This window comes from Botryllus schlosseri, chromosome 9 (assembly GCF_051294905.1).
Source record: "Botryllus schlosseri isolate E-star chromosome 9, Bs_hap1, whole genome shotgun sequence".
Taxonomy (NCBI): Eukaryota; Metazoa; Chordata; class Ascidiacea; order Stolidobranchia; family Styelidae; genus Botryllus; species Botryllus schlosseri.
Genome location: NC_137244.1, coordinates 12,024,910 through 12,046,993, shown reverse-complemented (window position 1 = coordinate 12,046,993; position 22,084 = coordinate 12,024,910). Strand labels below are relative to the sequence as shown.

Below are 22,084 nucleotides of genomic sequence, written 5' to 3'. Positions count from 1 at the left end.
ATCCGTTTCACCTAGTGAGCAATAGTGATATTGCAAAGCAAAATACCATCCATTTAAACTTATGTAAGTTATTGTCTGACATCAATATGTTACAATATGTAGGCTACAGGAGAATAGCTTATTTTGAAACACCAACAATATTTGAAACTGAAAACAATTTTTAGCAGTACAAAATGCTACTTCCGAAATCTCAAATCAGATCGCCGGCCGCAAAATATGACCTCACGGGCCGCATGTTGGTGACCATGACCAGTTATCTAGATCAGTGGTTCTTAACCTTTTTCGCCTCGCGGACCGGTAAAATTTAAAAAAATGTCTGGCGGACCGGTGAACTGTCAAAATTGAAATGAAGCCAAAATGTAAAGTATGCAACCGTTTTTGGCAATTATATGATGCTAGAGAGTGACATTTGGAGGGTTTTGATCGTATTTAATAATATTAATGATGGCATCCATGTGATTTTATGATAGTGAGTCTGCCAAGTCGAGGTTAAATTGCCTTGTCCAGATAAACGTGCTACCGCTGAGTGTCGTTTACAGTCTTTCGCGCCAAAGGCCGTGGGTTAAAACGGCCACGCCAACTCAATACCGACCGACAATATCAAGAGAAGAAGCGTATCGGAGTCGGACCAAGCACCTTGTCGTGCTACCTTGCTCATTGCCCACTGCCACCAGACGCAGGCTATTCCAGCAACTGCGAATACAGTGCGTGCCGCCAGAAAACACATTACAGCAGCTATAACCGGCCATCCGCAAATACGGGCCGAAAAAGCACTTCGTCAGCCCACCCTTAAAAACGTTGATCTTGGGGCCCCCACAGAATGATAAGTCAAACTTCCTGGGGCTTCGCCCCAAGACCCTGCACTTGAGTGGATGCTTTCACCTGTACTTGTGATCACATCCATTCTACTCAGCGTAAGCAGAGAGTTTACGTATAGCTTATCGTGACAATGGCGACAATTTTCGATCATTCACGACTGAAGCGCTTTTCTCGCGGTCGAATTTTAGGCCCAAATTTCGGAGTCCCATATGTTAACCTAAACTTCATTATGTGTGGATATGTCGTGGTGCGGCAATGGCTGACGCCGAAATGCCTATAAATCATGCGTATTTCTCGGAGAAGGGCACCTAATAAGCAAGACATTTAGGGACACTAAATCGTGCAAAGCCCGAAAAGAAATGGAAAAATGTTGGAAAAAGTTTCAAATAAAACGCTATGATTTATATTCATTTGCGAAATAATTTTTGGCCTTTTTCAAGCTCGGCCTATCTCCAATTGGGCGGTTTGGGGTGCCCCAGTTACGGTCCTGCACAAAATAAATGAATCGAAAACCAGTGATCAAACTGCTCTGCTTATCGATGAGTGAGCTCGTATCTGTTCTGTATTTGTTGCTCGCATGTCGTCAAATAAAACGTCTTAAACTTTAAGTCAAATCGAACATGTTTCTAGCCCGAATGTTACCTCACGAAGTTTTGAATCAGTTTAAAATTAGATGTTTTGTTTATTTTATCAAAAGACAAGCCTTTAACATGCATCTTGAAATTAAAGTATAAAATTGAAATATTCCTCGCGGACCGGCAGGAATGTCGTCGCGGACCGGCGGTTGAGAACCACTGATCTAGATGCATATATTCCTGAGCACAACAAGAGTGAAACGTGATCGTACTATGACATAGTATGAATTCGAATATTCATACAAACAAAGCGTTCGACAGAAATAGATTACGCTTGAATCCGGAAAATATATTAGCACGAAGGTTCAATCGTAAAGAATATGATGTTCACTGTAGATTGGGACGGATTCTCATAAATTAGGCTGAAGATAATTCGTCTAACAGAAAGATCAGTGGTGGATCAGTGGATGAAATGAAATCATTCATCGAATGAAACTTTATTCAGCAGTGAATCCAATTTAATCACTAATGTATTACTGCGCTGGCGAGCTGGCGCGCTCACGCAATGTCTCTGTGGCGCAATCGGTTAGCGCGTTCGGCTGTTAACCGAAAGGTTGGTGGTTCGAGCCCACCCAGGGACGAAGGAATGCGCTTTTATTCCGCAGCCATCAAGAAAAAGGACCAATGGACGGAATTAGAGAAAGGAAAAGAATGTTGCACATCCAGTGACGATACATCTTTATGTTCCACCGCAAACAAAGGCTGATTGCTAAAATTTTAATATTGAAAGTAATTAGAAGGATAAATGCAATCCACTATTGTCTGCTGAGTGCATGCGATAGCCTACCGCTAAGTCACTTTGGCGCAAAGGGTGAACACTTTTAGCTGTTAACCGAAATATTTTTGATCACGACCACCCACCGACGATATGTGTTTTTATTACGCTACCACAATGTCTCTGTGGCGCAAACGGTTAGCGTGTTCGATTGGTAACCGAAAGGTTGGTGGTTCAAGCCCACCCAGGGACGGTGTGCTGTTATTCCGCCACCAACATTGGAAAGAAGGATCAATGAATGAAATATACAAAGGTCGCGAACAGCAGTGAACCCAATTTAATGAGCAATCTATTGCTGGGCTCACGCACTCTCGCAATGTCTCTGTGGCGCAATCGGTTAGCGCGTTCGGCTGTTAACAGTAAGGTTGGTGGTTCGAGCCCACCCAGAGACGATGCAATAGCTTTTGCTCCAGCAATAACGTTAGAAAGAAGGATCAACGGACGAAATTATACCAGGTACGACATATTTACCTGAGTTCGTGGTCCAACTGGGAAGAAGGATCAATGGACGAAAATATACAGAAGACCAAAGTTGGTGATTCAAGTACACCGAGGGAGAATGTGTGGTTTTATTTCACCAGTATAACGAAGACTGATTTCGTGACTCGAGATATTGAACCCAAATGCTATTCTTTATCTGGGCGAGTTGGCGTACCACCGCCATTGACGGGGGAGGCCCATGTTTAATTCTTGAAAGTAAGACGTTCCGTATATAGTGTCAGATGTTTATCTGATATTTTACTCCTGCACGTCGCTGTGCAGTGTGCGCACAGCGTCATTACATTAAAAAGCGCACAGAAAGACCGCATCAACGACGAATTCAAGGAAGAAAATGGAAGAAGGGAGGAAGCGACAATAAAAGAAAGAGGAAGATAGAACAGGGTTACATCTGGCATATGCTAGGCGGATGCCAGATTTGACAGAACGTATTTTGTCGTGTCGACATCATCCTATCTGTTCATTACATATCATTGCACATTGTGCGTCTTGAGCGGGTCAAACTAATAGAACCATCGATTATGCCACACTCCGAACCTCATATTACGACTCCTATACATGGGAGATTTGCATAAGTAGGTGGTTCACACCCACTCCGCGACGATTAGGATTTTTTTCACGGCTAACGAAAATGAATATTTCTCGATATTTCACTAGACTCGATATTGAACGTATCTTATGGCATACTTATATTCCATCTGAAATGCAATCAATGTGTCTCCGTGGCGCATTAGGCTTTGTCAGTTTGTTTGTTTGTTTGTAGGATTCATGGTGTTTGTCGACTAACTGGTCCCAAAGACTACTCCAAGTCGTTTCAACACCTTCCAATCTTTCATTGTATCGCAGTCTGGTGGTTTTTGAAAAGATGAAATTTTGTGAATAAACTTGGAACTTGAACTACCAGGGTCATTGGTCATTTACACCAGGTCAATGTTCTTCATTTTAATTCCGTAGCTGCCGAGTTGTAGCACGGCCCACTTCGAGGCTTTTAAATACACTGCTTACACGGATAAGATGGCGAGAAGGAGCCTAGATAAACCTCCAACACTTAGGTTGGAATTCTTAAGTCGACCTCGATCGGACTCGAACCCGCAAGCGCAACCCATACCCATTGGTGTTGCATCAGTGGATTATACCACTATAAGCAATCTGGCTACGGGTTATGTTTGTGATTCATGCCCGCCCACGGACGGATTGTATCTCTACACTCCGCTAACGTTAGGCTCATAGCTCCATACTGATATTGAACGTAATTTGAAGTATACTTGAATTCAATTGACAACTCGTCACCACACCCACCGCATTGTCTCTGTGGCGCAATCGGTTAGCGCGTTCGACTGTTAATCGAAAGGTTGGTGGTTCAAGCCCACCCAGGGACGATAGCCTATGTGTTTTTAGTCCACCATTAACGAAAGGTAAATTGGAGAAGATTTATATTGGACCTATTTGAAGCATACGTAAATACAAATTAATATTGAACCGACTACCTGGAGCCGCTTTTAACGCGGCGTCTCTGTGGCGCTATAGGTTAGCGCGTTCGGCTGTTATCCGAAGGGTTGTTGGTTCAAGTCCACCCGGGACGATGCGCGTATTCATCTGACTGCTAAACGGTGACTGATTTCAGGAACATTTTGATATCGATAGTAATTTAAAGTATACCGCAATTCAATCTATTATGCCATCGACGAATGAAGATTGGTTTGGTTAACACACAGGGACGCTATCTGATCTCATACCACGAATAGGCCTAGCATTGGGACGAATGATCGGTGGATGATGTTTACGTTGAATGATATTTTTGCATTAGTGAACCCAAAGTAAAAGGCAATCGACTATACTTAACCCAATCAATAACGCTGCGTCTCTGGCGCAATAGTTAACGCAATTGTTAACGCGCCGGGCTTATCATTGGGTCGAATGATAAGTTGATGAGGTTATTCATTGATCGCAAATTGTTTGCATAAGTGAACCCGATGTAACAGGAAATCGTCTATTGAACCCAAGCGATAACGCTGCATGTGTCTCGGAGGCGCAAACGGGTAACTCGTTCGTCTGTTATCATAATGGCCACGTTGAGTATTTTCATTCCATTACTAGCGTTAGCAAATTTAAGAAATTCCACATTATTGAACGTAATTTGTGCTGTTTTTGAATATAGAATCGACTTGATGGATCAATCGTCAAGGCTTTATGGTGTCTTTACATAGAGATCAAACTGTATATTGAAAGTGTTGGTGCTTCTTTAATAGATAGACCATATATAGTCATTTCAAGATCATATAGTATTGTATCTTGAAACACTGATGTGTCGCATTTTAGATACATCGTGCGTGTCATTATGATAACTGAGCACGGTCAATATCGCTATCGCCTGAGACTCGATGGCGCAACCCGCTAGCGCGTTTGGCCGAGTATACCGATCATTTGGTGACAACCAAATCCACTAAGAGCACATCTCAGATTTGTATCCGACCGCTAATATCGGGGCAACCGCTGAGATTTTTATGTTAGGCAAAGGATTTTATGTTTCGAGTCGAGTCTGGAAAATCAGTCATCTCGACTCGTTTAAGTTGTTGCTGGAATTGATCAGACATGGTTTTAGGTAATTTGGAGTATTCTTTGGGACCTCCAATCTCAGTTGTACACTGTGCGTTGGTTTGCTGGGTTCATGGCTACAAGCAACCATAGACGAACCTAACTTTCTTTCTTAAATTTCTAGCGGCAAAGTCAGTTGGACTCGGATAAATTATATTATTTCTGAATTTGTTTTATTAAGGTCAAATTTAATTTAAATATCTATAGGTCTGAGATTGTATCCAACAACTACAGAACATCAACACGACCAGACGAGAAATACTTTGAAACTTGCTTGTGGATGTGGTACGATTGGTATACGTACAATGCACTTGTGTTGCAGTATAACTTGGCGAATGGGAAGGACATTCAATAACTAGTAAATTAATTATTATATATAGCGTATCCGTGGTTATTCGACAACATGGGCTTACCTGTAACATTGCCTCGGCAAATTGAAAGACCATACATCGTCGCCAGTAACGCATCCGCGTATTTTAGTTGATTTATGTTTGGTAAAATCGTGAAGTTTCCACCCAAAAAGCGATTGAATTCATTGTTGAACTCTTCTAGAAGCGGTCCGCCGACGAACGATGTTCTGACAGCGAGCAATCCAGGTACGTCAGGCAACGTAATCAATTCGTTACTTCCATTTGAAAATAATCGAGACTGCCGTCTTGGTGCGTCTGCTAGGCAATGAAATTGAAATTTCGGAGTTTATTCAAAATGTATTGTTGTCGCACGCTTATAACGTAATAAGAGGCATAATATCAGTAGGCTACTATGTTCCAGCTCAGGGGTTCTCAAACAGTGGGCCATGGCCAACTAGTGGGCCACCGGAGCATTTTAAGGTGAACCACAGAGCTATTTGTATAATTGTAGCAACAAAAACAATTTCGATTATCATATTATGCAATAACTGGAAGTTAATGCTGAAGCAACCTAGTTTCCGAGCAGGGTCATATGTCGTATTGCGTTCTAAAGGGTGGGCACTGTACATGTTCATTAACCTTGGACCTAAATGTATTTGGTGTAAATTTACGGTACTTCGGCAGGTCGTATTATCATAACATTAAAATAGCCATAATTGAAATTTATTATCAATTTTATCCATTTCCTGTGGAAGTATAGGGCACAATGCAACGAATCGTAGTGGATTGAGGACTTAGCCCAGATCATTAACCTTTGAAGTAAGCCTTAAAATCGTTGGAAAAATGTAAGAGTTGCATGAATTGATTATGGGAATGAATGTACTGACCAATCACGCAAACTGAGTCCGTGGATGCGGGGATTAGATCAGTCTGTTTCGCGACATGCGTTGAACCGCAGACGTCCATAATGTTGGCTACACAAGAGTTATACGGGCTGCCAGAAGCGTAACTGCCGCACCCCAAACCCCAATGGGTGGGAGTTCTAAGGTGGCCAGAATTACTTCGTTGGTCGTTTTTACACGAGATTTATAGAACCTGAAAATTCTCTTCGCACTTCGCGCGAATTACTGTCTTTACATTTCTATGAACGGTAGTAAAAACTGACGCCGGCGATTACCACGCTTTGAGCAGGACTGAGACTCTAGGCTAAGAGGTAAGCCACAAAACATTTTCAAACCCTAATGTGGGCCACGGCGAAATAAAGGGTGAGAACCCCTGTCTAGCTAGATTACAGAACATGTGTAATGCATTGCCAAAGTTATTTTAGTGAGTGCAACATATGGAAAATACGCAAAAGTGCGGGTCACACATTGCACAAGTGGATCGTTGGAGCATGGAAACTGTATGTATTCCAAACTCGAGTCGCAGCCTAAAAATTGAATGGTACGACAGACTTCAAATCCAACTACGCGCACCACGATGTTATTCGTTGCGCCATGAAACCCCTTTCATTATTTTCGGCGACTACAGTATTTGTGGTTACCGGTGACAAAATTTTAATGTTTTGGGCTACTTCATTCGTGTGCCGCACATTTCTATAACTGGCACATAAACCAGCTGTTTAGTATTTCTCGCCGTTTTAAACACTCAGAGAGGTAACAATGCGATGCAGTTCAGCGTTACAACTAAACAAAAAGTGGACTGGCGGGTAGTAGTATGGGAGCCCTTGCTCTAGAACCGCTCCACTTGCACATGCATACTTCATAATAGAATGAATGAAACTCATCTTACTATTCTGTACGATTAACTGGTCAGCGACATCGTTCCATAGAATCCAGGCCCACCCGGCGGCGGTCATGTTCGCTGCGCTCGCTTCGGATAGGACGGCCGAGGCAAGCGTATGATCGCAAAGCAACAGAACAACTCGGTTACCAGCCCTGCGAATATCGCTCAGATGATCGCGGATGGTTATCTCTCCCGTGAGATCATTCAGGTGACGATTCAGGGATATCTAGGGTGCAAAATATTACTACATTTAGTATTTACTATTTACATGACTCACCAATATCAACATTTTCGTGTGGGACACTAGTAAGTCTATAGGTAAAACAGAACAATAAGGCTACCACAATTTAGCAGAGATGAGGAATGAGTATATACTTTACTTGAAAAAAATAGGATTATGATTTATCATTTCTAAAGCTGGAATTCAACTTTGACAACGAATTTCTAATAATGTACAATTTCCGAGAAAGCCTTGGAAAATCAGTGTCATTATACTGGATATATGGGTTCTAATTTGAAAATATTGAATTCTTCTCCTTCATCAATGTATGGTACTCAGCTATTGATAGGTATAGGTGGCATCTGGTACGTGAATTGGAAGTGTAAACTGTAAAGTTTAGACTTTAGAGGCTCTCTCATTTACGGATTCCAAAATCTACTACTTCTTGGTGTTGTGATCATGTACAACAGGGATGTCAAGCATACGCTCCGATGCCCTGCGATTTTGACCGTCCTTTCATTTGTTTAAAATAGGAATTTTAGACTCTCCTTTCTGTCGTTATTGCCGCTACCCCGAAACTATGGATCAATATATACTTAGTTATGCAAAATATGATTTTCATCGTGGATTTCTTATTGATAAATGTGCTCAATTAAAAGTGAATTTTTGTATTGCCATTTTGCTCATTGATTCTTGCATAACTCCATATGTCGTTCAAATTGTTTTATCGTGTAACCGCAATTTGTAGCCATTCTGGTATTTGACGTCAGTTCGTAAACGGTTCAATATGTGCTATTGTGTAAAAGATATTAACTTAGCGCTCCAAACGCTTCTCGCTATACGTGCCGATGTGTACCGCACCCGGGCATAGACTCGAGATTTTGCATGGTCGGCAGCAGCGCAATTTGTTAAGTTTGTGCTCGCCATTCGACAAATCGAAACCCGTTGCGCCAAGACAATCATTCACTCATTTCGAGATTGGTTCCTTGGTTTACATTCGCAGCTACCGACGCGGGTCGAAGTGGGTTGCTGGCGAGGTGACGGAAATATTGGGACGCATTGTGTACATATAGAAGACACAAAAACCAACTCCAACAATGCTCGATTTCCATTGATAATGATACAGCCACACAGGAAGTTGCTCAACCTCAGCAATCACAAGCTGAGCAACCATTGGTAAGGAATAGGGAACAACATTCTGCAGCTAGTCCTGCTCGTACGTCGGGTGGACGTTATCCCCCTAGAAATAGGAAACAAACCGATTTCAATAGACTTACGTAAATGTGGGCGTCCCTCTAATCTTACAGGGGAGGACTGTTATGTTCGTGCATTTTACGTTGGTATCGCGTGTCTCTTATATGTCTAGTATTAGTGATTAGCACCAATCATTATTTCCGCGTGTGTCGCGCTTCGTATATATACCCTTGTGTTCTGATTTCTACGTCCTCTGTTCAGCTGCACTCTGGATGGTGATCGCCTGTCGTAAGTTTTCGCAGTATAATATACTGATTTCATCTTGGAAGATCGTCGTGTGAGTTATTGTTCTAAGAAGACTAAAAACATAACAATGACCCGAATGTTTATACTCCATTTTGTCATCATTTCATACGACCTCCTTTCTTCGTGCATAATGTCATCGACCGTGGTTCAAAATGCCGCCAGGCGATAGGCGCCAAATAATTTTGATCAATAGACAGCAACAAAAATACATGCGTCGAGCGCAAAAACATTGCAAAGCTTAGTTTTTCACAGATCAATGAACTTTGTACGTTGTACCAAATAAGCGACAGGCTGTACGGAACAAAAAAGAGAACGTAATGATCAGCCCGAGCGTGATTACTTTGATGCAAGCAAATCGTTTCCGGATTCCATTCAGAGAGATACAAAGTGCGCACTTACTGTCCACCCCCGTTGAGTTCCTTTGTTATTATTTCATCCACAAATGTTATTTTCTTTTCGGCTGGTTAAATCAATAAATATTTCCTCTCTCTCTCTCTCTCTCTCTCTCTCTTACGCCTTCTCCTCTGTCATTGGAGACATGAAATCAATAATATGGTATTGCTTCAATACAAGCAATCCGAGATGTCAGCCTTTCATCCAATTGAAATCGCGTAGGCCTATTAGTTTACCTGTGGCAATAGTGCGTACAAGTACAATCGTAATTATTTGCCATAATTAATCCGCTACATGTGTTCAGTGAACACTGTTCATCACACATTCACACCATGTGCCGCGAATTCCATTCTATTGCGCAGCACATTGGGCTCGAAAGTCACGTGACTTGTGGTTCGCTGGGGCCAAACAACTATCTTAGATAGCCGCTCCCTGTGTTAATTTGCGATATTGGTCTGTTTTCAAATCGTATTTTCTGTCTCAGTGAGGTTGTTTGAAGTACGGTTCTGGGTTTTATGTTATCTTCTATGACTTATTAGCTAGTTTCAGGACTTTTAGACACTAACTAGGTTGGGGTATGTTGTTTTGCAGCCGCGCAAAATGCCAGGGTATAACGTGCCAATTTGTTATAATGGATGAGAAAAGTAGTCTTTCCATCGACTTATGAATTGCCAGAAAACGACAGGAATGTGACTGAAATTAATAAAGCTAGTGGTGATGATAAATATAATTAACATTTGATCTATGTTGACTTGTTTGTTTGGTGGTATCAAATGTCACACCGGTATTTTGTGTGCCCCAAGACAGCGTAATCGAGTCAGCTTCAATAGCAAATGATTTAAGATAACCCACAATTATTAGATTTTTATTAAAGTGTTTATATAGTGAAATTGGCCTAAGAATAGATGCATCAACTGCAGGCATCGGTTAGCTAATTAAGATATCTGTGCCATTTATCGAAAAAGATAATCAAGAATTTCGGTCAGCCAAATTTAAGTTTAACCATGCCAATCAGAAGGAAGTTATTGATTGTTTCAAGGATAGTGCTGAGAAGACTGCTATTGCCGGACAAGGACAAGAGTACCGTACTTTCGACTTGGTTTTTGTGATGATGCAGCGATTTACAATTTGGTACCGGTATCATTCTAACTGGAATGAAATATTCTTTTAATGGAAGACCAGGTCTTGCTGTTACTCATGACACTATTACTTCGTATAATTTAGTACTGGCACTGTTGCCAATGTTTTTCCTAAATTTTGGTCAAGTTTCTATACATCAGTGTTGTTCAATCAACCTTTTTTCCAAATTTCACTGTCTCATGAACAAAATTGTTAGGTTGGCTTGAAAAAAGGTTGCACACTAGATTTGGGTCAATTCCAACATGCAGAAGTGAAGCGATCAGATTTTACAAAAAAAATTAATTTATTGAAAAAATAAAATAGTTTTATAAAATTTTACTGGCTATGCCATGAAATGGTTGAGTTTTCAAAAAAATGTATAGCAAATTTGGCTAGTTTAGCCAAATTTAAAAGTTTCTACCTTCAGTAGCTTTTGCATTGCCCTATACAAAATTTACACAAATTTCTTGAACAAAAATCAGAGGGTAGGCTAATTCATAACCATTTTATTCTCTTTATAGATACTTTTAGATGTTTAACAAATCAATGCAAACATTGATGCTAGCCTCACTAATCTGTACCTGATTGCTGTGCTAGTGAAGTTGCACTGTGCGCTATACGTAAACCATATCCGGGGTATCACTGATCCCGGCATCTTGTATGATGCAATTGGTATCTCTGCCAAAAACTGCTCTCCAGAAGACACCATCTCTTTTATCGCAAGAACGAGAAGCACACGCACGCTATTTACCCCTTGAACTGTGAGAAAATGCAGCTCAACTGTCTATGGAATGACGTCACCGTAGGGAGGTGAAGCCAACACTTCAAGACGCTACCGGCCTTAAAAGTAGGGACCACATATACTTCCTGAACTTGGTAGAAATCCACCCAAAACGCTGGGAAGGAACTGACATTGTTGTCGACATACGGTAGCCTACATCAATGCCACCAGTAGGTCATTTGTGTGAGACCAGCCTCGTAACCATACGGACCCAACAACACTTGTATCCCTTACCGTCGTTCTCAGTGCCAGGGCCAGAGCACCCTAAATTTACACAGACGCCGTTCAGGATCTTGGCTTGTCATTGGAAGATACTGACGTCGACGCGATGCAGCAACGCAATAACTACAGATTGCCATGGAGTACTCACAGTTACACTGCTTGCTGTTATTTTCGTTTACGTCAATTTCGAATTTCGATATACCAACACAGTCCTCTCAATTGTATTGCTTATGCCTGCCCATTTTCAAGCCAACTCTATGTGTTTAAGTGAGTCGTCAGTTTAAGACTACCTCCACAGTAGCAGTGTATAGCTTAAGTCAAAACTGCATCCGTTTATGGCAAGTTGGCAACATTAATCAGGAATACCTAATCTGTGACCAATACCTACATTCTATATGTTTCATTCTCGGTACAAAGGAAATACATTCTCAAGTTGTGAATTTGTCGAATTTATTGATTTCGTCAGCACTCTAAGAATTTTGTTAAATCAAGCGAGAGTATGCAAGATTAAGAAAGTATTGTTGAGGAAATATTATTATATCAGAATTAGGTAGTTTATTTTCTATTCAGAATGGTAGTTTTTCTATTCAGAATCTTAGGGTATCGTCGGGTCCAAAACGAATAAATGGAATAAGTTTTGAGTATGCAATGCACAAGGTGCCCTGCACTTGTCAAAGTACTTGTGATGCTGGGCAAGTACTATAGTATCACCGACTCATTTCAAAATGAAGACTTTCTTCTAAACGCTCAAGTCTATTAATGATCTTGATTTGGTAGAATAGGGACACTTGATATCTATCAATACACACATCACAAAAGTGCCGCAAACATGTCCTAAAACTACTTAAAAAATATAACACTCCGGCGAGTATGCAATATTACATAGTACTCTGAAAAGGTGGAAATACTATCTTCTTTACTTTCATTCAGTGTGCATGCCTCCTCTTTACATCGCCTAGGCCAAGATGGGTGTCTGATTCCATAGACTACTCCAAGTCGCTTCGACATCTTCCTGTCTTTTCATTGTATCGCATTTTGTGGTGTATTGAACTGATAAAATTGCTAATAAACCAATGATGATGATGATGATCGTCTGTTTGCACCACAGCATAAATGCTTTAAAGTTCAAAGGTCTCTTTGCTTTTTGATAAGCTTTTTCTGAGTTCCTGTCACCCATTCGTTCACCATCTTTCTTCTCTTGCTTGCTTCCATACGTCCTCGTCAGCGGTGCCGATTTTCGAGCCTCATCGGCTTTACTTAGCCATCTAGGCTTGATTACATGACGCTACTCGTGTAGTTAGGTAAGCAGTGGGGAGTCCAGATAAGCCTCCGACCCAGTTGCGTCAAGTGGGATTCGAACTCAATTCCAACGCTTCCCCAATCTTTCAGGTAATTTTGCAGTTACCAACCTCTACGTCATAAACTTTCATTCTACTCATGGCTGAACTGAATATTTCCCAATTCTCTGCCATCACCACCATACATTGCTGATATTGGATGGTCGTTGTCTAAATCATTTTGACTTCTCCTGACCAAATTCGGATTATTTTTGAAGAACTCGCAAATCGTAAAAGTAGCTTAACCAAATCCATCTGAAATCAAATTTAACACGGTACGGTAATGTTACAATATTACTAATCTCCGATGTTGACTGATCACTGTCTCCGTGTCGATAAGTATACACTTGAAGCATAATAATGCTGCAGCCATACGATGAATAGTTAGTAGGCCCAGATGAAGGTGCTAAACCTTGGAATTACTTGTTTGACATAGGCTATCTTAAACTGCTCTACACTCCATGTTAATTGAATACTATGCATTATGTCATCTATCTGCACGAAAAAAAATCAATCCGGTAACACCAACACATAATGTGACAGCAAAGACCAGCGCAGTAGCAGAAATTGCGACATACAAATGCATTACTGTCGCAGAGAAGATGATACCAGAAACGCGCTTGGCCCCAGACGGTGGTTGCTATGCTGAAAAGTCACGTGACTTTCGAGCCCAATGGAGCCAGAAAAGTCATAAGTGTAGTAACAGCATTATATATTTCAAAATTGTGCATATCGTGATATACTACCCCTCTAAATTCCGTACTTTTTCATTTTAGTATGTGTTGTGGTGTGTGTGCATGTGCAACTAACATACGTAAGGCATAGGCACCTACATTCCGCCCCGATCAGAACGTCAACATTCTGATGATGGATCGGTCCGTGGGTACGGGTCTACGGGACGGGCCTATACAGGAAATCCATTTCGATTTGATTTCTTTCCATATCATTACGCTCGAGTGATGATGGTAAATTGAGTAAATGAAGGGAGAAATGCCAAATGTTCGTCTCTGGCGAATGAATCCGTCTCGTTATCGAAAAGGAGAAAAGTTCCCATTACCGCCGATAGAATTTATCGGTCTGCCAGCCGCATTATGCAAATTGTGTGGCCACCGTAGCACATAAGTTATTTATGATATTTTATATATAGAAAACCACAAATCTTACTAGTACCTGGCATCGATCTTTTCATCAGCTCGTACCGCAGTCGATTGCCAGGCACAATTCGACTGTATTGCGTCCTTCGAAAAATAGAACTAGCTCCTTCACAGTTCACAGTACGAAAATAATTGTGGGTAGAATTTACCGTTTTATGGAGGCCGTCAGTAACCTTACCCAGGGATGTCTTAACGGAGGCATTGTGATGGGCATGGACGGTGGGGTGGTTTCGCATATCTGGGTAAAAGCTGAAATCAACATTGAGCATCACAATGCTCAAACCAAGGAAAGATAAAACTGAATTGCCAACTCCGCTAATTTGTACGTGTAGTTTTGTGACGACACTTCATTACTGAAGTATTTCAGTGCTTCCATATTTCCTTCTAGGCGCGCCTGCGCCCATGATCGAATAAGCCACCATATTTTCGTCTAGTTAGCGTTGCTTTTTCAGTTCATCATGTCATTAGATCATGAAAATATAGGAATTAGTCGGGACTGCTGTACGTACAGTGAGCACTTAAGCAGTTGGAAAACCTCTGAACGAAAGCAGTATATGGAACGTTTGAGAAGTATACCACACAAGTTTCATTACAAGGTATCTGGAGCTAGATGAAGCGTATTCAAGCAATTTAATTGGTCTAGGCATAGTACCAACACAACTTTGGAATTCGCAAAATTGGTCACCGCGAAATCAGATGGATGTGACTAAGAGAAATCGGCTGATCCGGTACGCCTCGCAAACGTACCAATATCTCAAGTGCATGGGAATACGAATTTGCGACCGCTATAATTCAACAGGAGAGTAACCGCCATAATCACAGAAGAAACTCAATCAAAAACCCGCTCTCCACGTAGTTGTCGTCTGCGAAGAGGCGACAGCTGAAAGCATAGTTTAGTGAGCAAAATCGTGTAAAACTCCGTAAAATATTGCAGGAAATTATTGTCATTCACCCCGTCAGCAACATGTCACGAAACTACGTAAAATTGTCCAAAGGAGTGAACATTACGAACGCCATGCGAAATTGCTCTTAGCCCGGGGCCAAAAATAGAACACAGCAGCCTCTTAATTCTTCATTAGACGGTATATATTTGTCATAAATACACACACCACTTAAGTACGTCAAGTGTTGCGCGTGTATCGAGTGCGTAATCGACAGTATTACAGCAGCGGTGTACGAAAGCAACCACGGCCTACATTCGCGAATTGTTTATCAATGCAGTGCAGAATGACAACACAACCGACAGCAGCCCTAATCGTTTCTTTGATCTATCTTCTTTCCGTCAACATGTGTGTTCGGAAGCAAAGGCGTTTATTCCATATCCGCTCTTCGCTTCCAGTAGCGCACTTACGCTTCAGCGGTTGCACTCGCATGAAGCTACACAAAGCTGGTAATTGTAAGCATTTTAAACTTGGTGCGCCTGTCGACGTCCGATCACCGACTTCCTTTCGACCCGAAGCGATTGGTATTTGACCCGTCAGTTTACTTGAACAAGTTACGGCGGCCTACTCACCAGTTCCACAGTGTCATATATCGGCTAAGACGGAAAATGCAGGAAACAGTAACTGCGATTAGAGTCAAGTCGCTACGCAATCATGATGATAGTCAAACGCAGGGTGAGATTGAATTGAAAACGTCCAAAATTTAAGCACGAGTCATTATCAGCATGAGCATGGCTTATAATAAACTGCATTTGAAGTTTTGGCCTGATTGGATCCAAGATTAGGAGTAAAGCGAGTTGTTGAGTGAAAATTGCAGCCATTTTACCAGATTCCGACACGATAAGAAACGAAACTTCGATTTGAAAATGACTCTATGATCACCGGCCACAGAACAATTCATTGGCCACCAAACTCTACAGCACAAGGCGGAAAATTGCACACACTTACTTCAATTGAGTTTGCGACGAGTGATTGGCATCCGTTCCGGACATGCTAAGCTTATGTCACAATGTGGAGTAAGTAATGCCCACCGAATCTCACTACAAGCACCCAGTCGTCTGCCACACGGGCATAGCTGACCCCATATAAATAGGCAATATACATTCATTAGTACTTTAAAACGACATGTCATGTTGTGTCACAGCGCACCATATAGCATATGTTAATAGAAATATTGGCATCATGTCCGTGAAGGCAAGTGATGCCTGCGTCGACAGATAAGTATCAATATCAGTCATTACGGGAGACAAGAGAGGGCTGCGCGAATTCATCGCCGCAGTTCAATTGCACTCCACACCGCCACGAGATTTTCAACGATGTGAATCGATATAGGTACACGACTAACGCGGGCTCGTATCAATACGAGACGGACGTATGAACTGAAGTTTGCCTCTGTACTATTTCAAGTCTCAATCCCTCATATCATCAAGTATAATCGGCTTCGAAGGATCACACCACAAGAGCCTTTCATTCCAGGCGTAGAGTCGCTGACGCGGGGTCTATCTTCTTCACCGAATTCCCCACGCAGGTTTCGACACGCGACAAGCGCCAATAGCCGGCCCGAGCCCTTGACTAATTTGAAGCTTTCTGCAGAGTACGACGGGGCGTATCATTGCTTGAATTTTCGGTCGCGTAACTTCTGGATTTTACCTGGTAGCGACGAGTATCTGCAACGGAAGAAGTGTTATCTCATAACAGCCAATATTGAACACTCGAATAGTGAACGCAATTCCAGAAAGTAATTACAACATCGAGTTGGACAACTGGAAAATTTTCAGCATTACCAAATTCTATTATAATCAGAGTTACTGAATTCACAAAATCTGGGAAATTGAATAAAACTACAAATTAGGAATGAATAAAACAAAAGCAAGTTCATCTCATATAAAATCATAGTTAATTGTCGTAAGTGGCAAATGTCTGTAAACCAAGCTTTAACATATCCAGTTATCCAGTAGCTGTTGGTTTGCGTTATTCTTGGCGTTCATCGACTGCAATGGTCATTTACACCGGGCCGATCGTCTTTATTTTGATTCCGTATATGCCGACTTGTAGCAGGGCCCACTTCTATGCTTTTTTAAGACACCGCGTGCACGGATCACGTGGTGAGGAGGCGCATCGATGAACCTCCAACACTTAGGTAGAAATTCTGGAGTCGACCTAGGTCGGACTCGAACCCGCAACCCATTGGTGTTGTAGCTGTGGATCATACAACTTCGCTATCTCGCCACTTCTACGACTGTTAGCATTTTCCGGGAAACCAGAAATTAGATTGGAATATGCTCGAGCGTTAATTACAGGATAGAGACATTTTACAAATTAGATTACCGGCATTTCGCAATTAGTATGACTAGAAAACTAGAATTTCCAGAGGTCCAGGTCGGTACCGCACTACGTTCCAACTTTATATAGCCACGCCCGGATACCATTCGTCAAAGCTATATAGTATATATATGTGTAACGTAACGTATCTACTATATATAATAGGCTATAAAGAACACATCTCCTCCCAAAAGTCCTTACGGGCCTTCACTTGGCAGCAGGCTAATAAGTGACCAGAGTAGTTGACAAAATTGGAACGTTCGCAGTACTGGAATCCTGGTCAAGCCTACACTGTACAATTCGTATAATTCCCAGATTTCCACCATAGCGCACGGTGCATATCAGGAAATCGGGACTTTGTGTTAATAAATTTTGCTTAAACACCCATTCCAATAGGTGAAAACACAAACACACTCAAGATATATCAAGGCTATGGGGTGGGTTATGTTTTCTTGTGCCGAAAGGTGGTATACGTCAAAAGAACCCAATACACCGTCGGGGTATACAGATATACATCTTCATGATGAGAGGTGCATTTCACTCTTTTTCACCAACTGGAATGAATGTAAAAGCAAAATTTTGTACCAGAAAAATACTACCTGACTTACACCTTCCACTATGGTGGAAATCGGCGCAATACACGATTTTGTTTACGTTGTAGGCCCTAAGCAAGAATGAGAGGCGTCACAGCGACAGTGACTGCATAACCGCTATGGCGTGGCGCTATACCCAGTGACTTGCACAAAATTTATGAGAACAGAATAGTCGAAATGCTACAACAAGGATTACTAGCATTGCTGTATGTTCCATCCGTATCTAAATGGTACATCCTTAAAAGTGAAGTCTGCGGTTTGCCGAGATCACAAGTTCAACACTACTGTCGCTTAACCAATTCCTTTTTGAGAAAGGGAGTCCGAAATAAAATCCCAGGTATATTTAACCGGTATCGGGTTCTGTGCCTGGATTTCATCAGTGGATATTTACCCGACAATTTATTTACTGTCGAGTGCAATATAACACAGCGGTTAAATGAGCTGCGTACTAGAGAGTAATGGACAAATTCTCATAACTCAAGGTCATTCAGGTCATTAGGCTGTTGGATTAGATGTACCAGGGGCGGGCAACTTCTCCAGTCGGCGGGCCGAATATAAAAAAAAATAGGTGCTTGGCGGCCGGCGGATCGGATTGCTAAACCGATACATTATTCGTCCATTTATCCACATATACTAGGAATAAATCGTATTTAATGAATGTATTTTATCGACAGCAATGTCACTTCAAAGCCATTTCTCGCCGATAATGACGTGGATTCGAGAACAGCATCGTCGCACAGGCGCCGCCGCCCGCCATGTCTGCTTCTCTCTGATCAATCAATATACGGTGCAATCCTTAATAAAGATTTCAAGGTTTTCGATAAGCCCGGTACCCCAAATTTACCAAGATATCAATTCATTAGGGTTGAGTAGGTGGCGAGATAGCGTAGTGGTATAATCCACATCTACAGCTACAACACCAATGGGATCGAGTCGGGTGTGTTGGAGGTTCATCTCGAGGCTCTTCCTCGCCATTTCATCCGCATAAGCCAGTGGTCGGGAACCTTTTTCGTCCAAAGAGCCATATTGACCCTTTATTTTCCATTTTCACTCCCAAAGAGCCATACATATCAATCAAATACTACGTCACAATTGAAAAACGGTGACGTCATGATAGCGCAAATTAGAAATCGCTACGTGGGATTCGTCGTTCGCACCGTATTTTCTCTGTAAAAACTCGTAGGCTAATCGTGCTGGTTGCCTTATTTGAGTAAGGAGTATGCGAAACTTGAGTTACATAGATCTTTTCCAGGTTAGATATTTTAATTGTATTGCACTGACAGGCATATGATACTTTTCGCACCTAAGAAAATCAACATTTCAATTTCGAACAATAAGAGTATGAATCTACTTTTTACAATCTTTTTACAGTTAGTGCGTCTTTTGGTATTGCATGTATTCCTGATGGTTTTTTAGTCTAGTTGATAACTGTTGAGGTTAAGCTTCATACAAAATTTGAGATTTTCGTCAGTTATACGAGATCGTAGGTTCGTCTTGATGCTATTGTAAATGCGAGGACCCATGATGACATACGTATTTAGGTGGAGCCAAACATGGTCACTATACAGCAGTATACATACCCAGTACCCAATGTAATGTGTGATGCGTCAGTGAGGTGGGGTCATGGGGGGCAAGTGAGGCAGTCCCTCACCAATCTACTAGATTTTTAACATTTTTACTATCAAAATCACGCCACTTGCCTCATTATTGTTCGAAAACAAAGCGTGAAAGGAGAGGTGAGGCATAAATGACGCACCGCCGGGCCATGTCTTACCTCTGACAGCGCAATTCATCGTAAATATCATAGAATTTATAATAACTGTTAATAATTGAATGTAATTGTCGCAATGATTTCGATTCGACTTCTCAATTCTCAAAGTATTCGACGGTAGTCTAACATAATGTTGCGCCACGCGACAATATTTTAGCAGCGACTACAAAGCTACGTTATCAATCAAGAACGTGGATAGCTATGGCGTTGTTTGTAATTTGAATTTGTAATTGCGAATGTCACTTCCACGGCAGTTCATTTCTCGCCGTATATCAAGAAGACAACACATATTTGAAAACTGAATTGTGATACAGGTCCGCCATGTTTCCGAGTCTCAATCAATCAACGTATCGTGCAATCTAAGATTCTGTGGCGGGTACACATCAAATTTGGGAGTGATTTTGGTCGCCGGCGCGACAGCAACATAAACTTGAGGATTTGAAAAAGGGGGTCCAAGCCCCTAACCCAGAATACGCCACTGTATTAACCTCTCAATGACATGTTATACTGCCACAAGAATAATTATGCTGGTCGTGCTGTGGATTTAATACCAAGTTGCTGCAATATTATTAAATTATTCACAAAAATTAAAATTTCGCAAAGAGCCATATCTTATGCCCAAAAGAGCCATATATGGCTAGCGAGTCATAGGTTCCCGACCACTGGCATAAGCGGTGTCTTACAAAAGCCTAGAAATGTGCCGCGCTTACGGAATCAAAGTTAAGAAATATCGGCCTGGTGTAAATGACCATCGTAGTCGACAAACACGATGATTACCACAAACAACATTAGGGTTGAGTAAATCGTAAATGCCGATAATGTAATAATGTAAAGTAAGATAACGTAAGCTTTGACGAGCTCACGCGCAAGCGCCAGTCTCCATTAGGGGGCTGCAAAAATGACTTTTTTCGCAAATAGGACTGGACTGGCTACTTGATAAAATTGTTAGGTTACCTAATTTAAGCCTATTAGGGATGGTGTGAACGCGAGGTTCACGTTCGCGTTCTGTGTGTGAACCTCGGAAATTTAGAGGTTCACGTTCACAAACGAACCTTGGTAGGTTCTGCACTGTGAACCTTTTTCATATATTACAATTTTCACTTCATTAACGCATTTTTGGTAAAAATTTATTGCATTTCAACTGCGGGCCTCTCTATGCATGGCGCTAGCAACCTAAAAAATCAACACTAAACGAGCATGCACCTTGATAATCTCAAAAATTTTACTTGCTTTGTTACAAAAGTGTGTTCGAAATATCCAGCTTTCCGTTTGTGAATATTTATTGACTCTCTGCTGTGAGCTTGACCCGCAATGACACAATATCTAAAGCGAAATACACTACATGTAGTCGGCGAATGATGCTTATTCAACCACTCAATGGAATTGATATCGTTGTCTGATGTAAACAATCTAGCAGGTGTACGGGGTCAATCTTGACTCCATATGTTGATTGTATCATAAAAACAAAATCTGCGCGATTGGGGTCTTGGCTACTGCTGTATAGCTTGTTAAGGGGTAATCTCGGTAGCAAGTATAGAAACCCGCATTACACCCTGCTCAATATCAACGTCGCAATAATCAGACGCCGAACACATTGTCCGGTCTGGCCTAGACCGTTAAGGCGTAAGCTTATATTACCTTTCAAGTCCTCGTCAAAATTGTAGGTAAAGCGACTGAAGATATTGATTTTATGGGATTATCATAACATTTGATTGCCCCAGTTGATACATTTGGCGACGTTTAAAACGTCACTATGTACTTCAGCATTGCAGCATTATGTGGCCCCAGTCGTCGCTAGGTATGGTGTACAATCTGTACATTAATATAGGCTATCACTTCACTGAAATGTAGGGTTGGAATTAGCAATATGACGTCACGTGACGTCACGAGGTTCACGTTCGTGTTCACACAGAACCTTTTAAAAAGGTTCGCGTTCACACGAACCTGAACCTTTCAGAGGTTCACACCATCCCTAAAGCCTATACACCAAATTTGGTTCAATTCCAACCAGTAGCCGCATTGCTACAGGAGAATAAAGTTTCTATTTATTATATGAAAATAAAGAACAAAAAATTTGAAAATTTTCTTTTCCCCCCATGAAAGTGTTAGGTTGTTTATAGAAACGATGTTCACCAAATTTGGTTCAGTTCCAACCAGTGAAAGCGGAGTTATTGCCGTCGAAAAATTTGGATTGGAATAAAATAGTATTTACGGTGGGCACTATAATAAATAATTGAAAATAATTGGTCACCGTAAATACTATTTTATTCATAA

At 41.4% G+C, this 22,084-nt stretch overlaps 2 protein-coding genes and 4 non-coding genes across 8 annotated transcripts in view; 4 read left to right on the top strand and 2 right to left on the bottom strand.

Moving 5' to 3' along the window:
• Window positions 1-22,084, bottom strand: part of LOC145446523 (glutamate receptor 2-like) — an 85,238-nt gene that overhangs the window by 34,167 nt on the left and 28,987 nt on the right. The window contains exons 3-4 of one of the 3 annotated variants that reach the window (XM_080324852.1): window positions 7,464-7,683; window positions 5,736-5,990 (exon numbers count right to left, since the gene is read on the bottom strand). In XM_080324852.1, the coding sequence (XP_080180978.1) occupies window positions 5,736-5,990; window positions 7,464-7,683 (475 nt within the window). The remainder of the gene's footprint in view (window positions 1-5,735; window positions 5,991-7,463; window positions 7,684-22,084) is intronic. The other 2 variants (XM_080324853.1, XM_080324854.1) reach the window with 2 other exon arrangements.
• On the top strand, window positions 1,962-2,035 carry Trnan-guu (transfer RNA asparagine (anticodon GUU)). Its single transcript has one exon. It is a non-coding gene; the product is annotated as a tRNA-Asn (tRNA).
• On the top strand, window positions 2,349-2,422 carry Trnat-ggu (transfer RNA threonine (anticodon GGU)). The gene has a single exon. It is a non-coding gene; the product is annotated as a tRNA-Thr (tRNA).
• Window positions 2,548-2,621, top strand: Trnan-guu (transfer RNA asparagine (anticodon GUU)). The gene has a single exon. It is a non-coding gene; the product is annotated as a tRNA-Asn (tRNA).
• On the top strand, window positions 4,033-4,106 carry Trnan-guu (transfer RNA asparagine (anticodon GUU)). The gene has a single exon. It is a non-coding gene; the product is annotated as a tRNA-Asn (tRNA).
• The window catches only part of LOC145446552 (alpha-1,3-mannosyl-glycoprotein 4-beta-N-acetylglucosaminyltransferase A-like), a 257,727-nt gene continuing 251,288 nt past the window's right edge, over window positions 15,646-22,084 (bottom strand). The window contains exon 4 of the mRNA XM_080324891.1: window positions 15,646-16,791. Coding sequence (XP_080181017.1) covers window positions 16,734-16,791 — 58 coding nt within the window. The 3' untranslated portion in view covers window positions 15,646-16,733. The remainder of the gene's footprint in view (window positions 16,792-22,084) is intronic.